The 4503-nt window shown below is 33.8% G+C and overlaps 1 protein-coding gene across 1 annotated transcript; it reads right to left on the minus strand.

The window, feature by feature from the left end:
• Positions 1-2329: 2329 nt before the first annotated feature.
• Positions 2330-4290, minus strand: LOC125221085 (metallothionein-like protein type 2). Its single transcript, XM_048123219.1, has 3 exons — positions 4170-4290; positions 3957-4043; positions 2330-2719 (listed from the first exon to the last, which is right to left on the minus strand). Exons 1-3 carry the CDS (start codon positions 4232-4234, stop codon positions 2641-2643), a joined length of 231 nt encoding a protein of 76 aa, XP_047979176.1. The 5' UTR covers positions 4235-4290; the 3' UTR covers positions 2330-2640.
• Positions 4291-4503: the final 213 nt, after the last annotated feature.

Genomic DNA, 4503 nt, shown 5'->3' on the forward strand with positions numbered 1-4503 from the left:
GGTGACCCCAAGGAAACGGCCACAACTACAAGTTAGAAGGTTACAAAGGTGACACAAGTTCACGTTGACAAAGATGGCTTCCAGTTGGTTTCAAAACAAAAGAAGGGCAAGATGCATTTCCCCCTCCACCACTCCCAAGAGGGCCCACATAAGGCCCCATACCGCGAGAAGCTCCTCATGGGTGGCAATGTGGCAACGGTTTCCTTTGAGGCAACCGATGTGGGGGTGATTGATCCAGGAGGCAGCCCCATGGTCTCCATTAGCTGAGGAGTGTTTACACTTGCGGCTAATGAGGTGGTAATTGTTGCTCTTTAATTGTAGGTGTGTTGTTTAGAGTAGATAGGTGACCTCTCCCAAATGTTAGGGAGGCCCTCATTATACCCTTGATGATTTGGTTGGCGAGATGTCACTTTTGGGCGTCTCGGTGTTTTTTCTAATGGTTATTGGGAATGAACAGGTGTGGGTCCGTCTAAACCATCCACCCTAGTGGTGTTAAAAAAAAGAAAAAATTATATCTAGGAATTAGATAGGAAACCCTCTTCAAGAGGAACAAATCTCTCAAGCATCTATTTTCATCAAAGTCTAACTATTAAAAATGAGGAAAAATACTATTTAAAGCTTAGGTGGCCCGCGGGGGCAGAATGAGGTCCGAAAATGACACCCGGTGGAACTTTTCTGCACTGCGCGGCTTTCGTAAAACGGCTATAACTCCCTCCATCGGACTTCGATTGAGGCGTACAAGGTACCCACGCGAAGCTCTTTAGAAGACGGAGATATTGGTAGTTGTTTCAGAGCTTTTGGAATTCATATAGATAGGCAAAATACTGATTGAAGATAGCTGCTGTCCCTCCTAAACTCCCGACCCTTCATTCTTCAACATGATCCGCATAGTCGGCTCCCCCGTATTCATCGACTCTTCCCGCGTGGCCTCTTGGATGAAAGTGGAAAGTCCTTCCCGAAGCCGCCTCGCCATGGCCCTTGTGTGGGTCAGCCACGTGGGGTCGTATCAAAATTATTAGTAAGAGAGAAAGGAAAAAAAGTAATAGAGAAGTAGTGTTAGTGGAATGTGAGGTCCATATTATTAGTAAGAGAGAAGATAAAAAAGTAAGAGAGAAATTGTTGAAAATTTTCCTTTTTAAAATGCACTCTATTTTTCGTGGACAACTAAAAATGGCAAATGTGCTCTAATTATCATGGACGAAGGAATTATATTGGAAAGTAAAGAATTAAAAATTATATTATTAAATTATTAAAATCAAAGTAAGAAATTTAATCAATATAAATATACTCCTTCCATTCCACCACAAAAGATCTATTTTCCAATTTTGAGTTGTCTCATTGATTTCCTCTTTTAGCAAAAAACAAAACATTTACCCTCTCTTACTTTATTTCATCTCTCCTACGTCATCCTCTCTTTATCTCTCCTACTTTTTCCTCTTTAGTACTCCCTTCGTCCCAACTAAGTTGAGACAAAACTTTTGGAGTAATTACATGTTTTAATTTTTTGTCAAAAAGAAAAATGATTCAACTACTTGGCACATCCCAAAGAGGAATATGACTCAACTTAATTAGGAATGAGGGAGTATTTCATTCACTTTATTTTAACTCAATAAATATCATTTCCTAAAATCCAGCGCCTAGAAGATATTCATCACTTGTGGTGGGACGGGATTTTATGTACTTTTATTTTGTATATTAGATAGGTGAATAAAGTAAGAGAGAAGGAATAAAATAGAGATAAAGAGATTTCCATTTTTAGCAATGAGTCATCTTAGATGGGACGAACTAAAAAGAAAAGTGAGTCATCTTCAATGAAACGGAAGGAGTATGTAATAGCAAATTGAGCTAAGAAAAAAAGAAAATAATAATTATATATATGTAGGCTCAACAGATGCCTTTCCAATGTGGCAGGTCCAACAGATTGGAAAGAAGAATTTAGACTCAAATGACTATCCTTATTCCCTTTAGTCCTTACAACCTATGTCATTGCCCTATGTCATTTCCTTCTAATCTAGGCTTTTAACTCACATTTAGAGGGATTCTCAATTGGCTTAAATTAAGGTTTTTTTATGGTTCTTACTTCTTCCAAACTGATTTAACTGATTTCAATTTATTAAAGGAGAGAGTCTCACAAATCAACACGTGTCCTCTCTTCAATCACTCTCACTAAGAGAATAATGCACCTTGACTCTCAAAACATACCATATAATGTCCTTAAAATAGTGCAACATCCGAACGTATCAATCACAGTCAATAACAAAACAAACACCAATTGATTGCAGTTGTACTTAATCTAAGCAAAACATAAAATTTAATTAAAACTTGAAAATTATAGTAGAAAAAAGGAGATTAGTGTTCATTACTCAGAAACTGAAGTCTCCTCACCTATTAGATTTAGATAACACAACAAACAACAGAGATGATCTCCAAACAAAAGCAAAACACAGACTTAGAAGCAGCCAACTCCTACGACACAGACGTTGGCAACCTTTATTACAAAAAAAAGGACTAAACTTATTGCAGTGAGTTAGCACTTCACACAATCTTGACAAAAACAGGAATACAAAGTTAAATAAAATATATATATACTAATTTAATATCGTCTTCATCATCTCTGCTTTAGCCGCAAGTTTATATTCATTAGCAGTTGCATGGATTGCAGGTGCAATTTGCTCCGCACTTGCAGCCGTTCTCGGCACCCACCTCTCCTTCAAAATATCTGCAACAACATTATATCAATTGGGCTCAGTTATGTTTTTTAGAAGTATTATTATGATTTTTAGAAGTTGATGAATACTGCATTCATTTTCGAAAGGTGTTAATTTAATCAATGTGTATGCCATTTTTTTTTGCTATAACTAATTTAAATTTATATGCGGAATACTAAATTTATACGGAATACTAAATTTATACATTATGTTTCTTATATGTTTCCAATTTTAATTTTTCTATTATTTCAATTTTTTATTATTATTGTATTCTTTCTTTTGTTTCTACCGTCACCCAACTAGTCACACATTTTCTATTTTAAATGATACTCTATCTCTCTCATTAAAATAAAATATTTTATATTTAAATTATCCTAATAAAAATGAAACTTTTGCTAAAACAAAAATAAGGATATTTCTACATAATGATCTACTTTACTTTATTTCTCATTATATTAATTTATAAAATAACACTAAATAAAATTACGTGTCAAAAAGCAAATATTACATTTCTAATGGGACGAAGTACATTTTTAAAAATAAAAATATAATTTTTTATTTATTTTTTCTCAATCTTATTTCATTTTATTCACTTAATTCACAAAATAATATTTCATTATCCCAACTTAATTAAGTCATATTACTTTTATAGAATATCCTAATTAAGTTGTATCATTTCATTTTTTAATAAAAAATAAAAAAACTAATTCACCTACTTCATTTTTTCTTTATTTTTGCTAACATATTCTTATTTTTCTTTATCTTTGCTTACATATTCTTTTGTTTACATTTCAAAGATAATTTCTTAATCTTTATGCTCATAAATATTAATCCAACTTAATTCAAACGAAGAAAATACTATTTTAAATATCGTATCAAAAATGAAATGTTACTAAAGAAGTACTTCCTGCATTCGCAAATAGAAGTCCCATTTTATTCCGGCATGAATACTAAGAAATGTACAAAAAAGTGAATGAAAGAAAATTAATAGAATATAAGATTCACTTGTATAGTTATATATATTAGTTTTAAATGATAGTCTGCGTGAGTACAATGAGTTATGGAATGTGGGATATCTTTACCGTAATAATAAATCAGAACTTTTATTCATGGATGGACTAAAAATGGAACTCATATGTGTAAACGGAGGGCTTATTTAATTATTATCATTATCTATATTTTCTAGAGTATTTAATAATTTATTATAATAGTTTGGGATGGAAAAAGTATATTGAAAAAGATATTTACGTCTTTTGGGTGGCAGCAACACCAAGAACCAACGTCTGAGTTGGGGCGGCCACTTCCGAGTAGCTCAAATCAGCGTGCATTTTGCAGCTGCACAAATCAATCATTAGAAACCAATTTTAAAACAATTAAGTAAAAGGAAAAACAAATGAAAAAGTAAATCGAAACAAAAATAAAATCTAGAGTTAAAATATAGGGAGAATAAATAAAAATTACCCGCCGCAGCCGCTGCCACATCCACAGCTAGATCCACAGCCACAGTTTCCTCCGCAGCAAGACATGATTTTTCAGATAATAATAAAATTTACAAATTAGGGATAGGGATAAGTGATGAACGTGAAAGAAATGAGGCAGATTTATAGGCGGGAAATGGTAGATATCCACCGTACACGTGGCGAGTTGGTGGTCCTCAAGACTCGGCCCCACTCCTGCACCCACCATACCACATTACACGTATCGGTCGCTGTCATTGTTCAGTGGTGGGGATTAAAAACATAAGTTAAAAGCATAAGAAACGCAATTTTATTTTGCATTAAATCTTCCTCCCTCC

The sequence above is a fragment of the Salvia hispanica genome, chromosome 1, assembly GCF_023119035.1.
Source record: "Salvia hispanica cultivar TCC Black 2014 chromosome 1, UniMelb_Shisp_WGS_1.0, whole genome shotgun sequence".
Lineage (NCBI taxonomy): Eukaryota > Viridiplantae > Streptophyta > Magnoliopsida > Lamiales > Lamiaceae > Salvia > Salvia hispanica.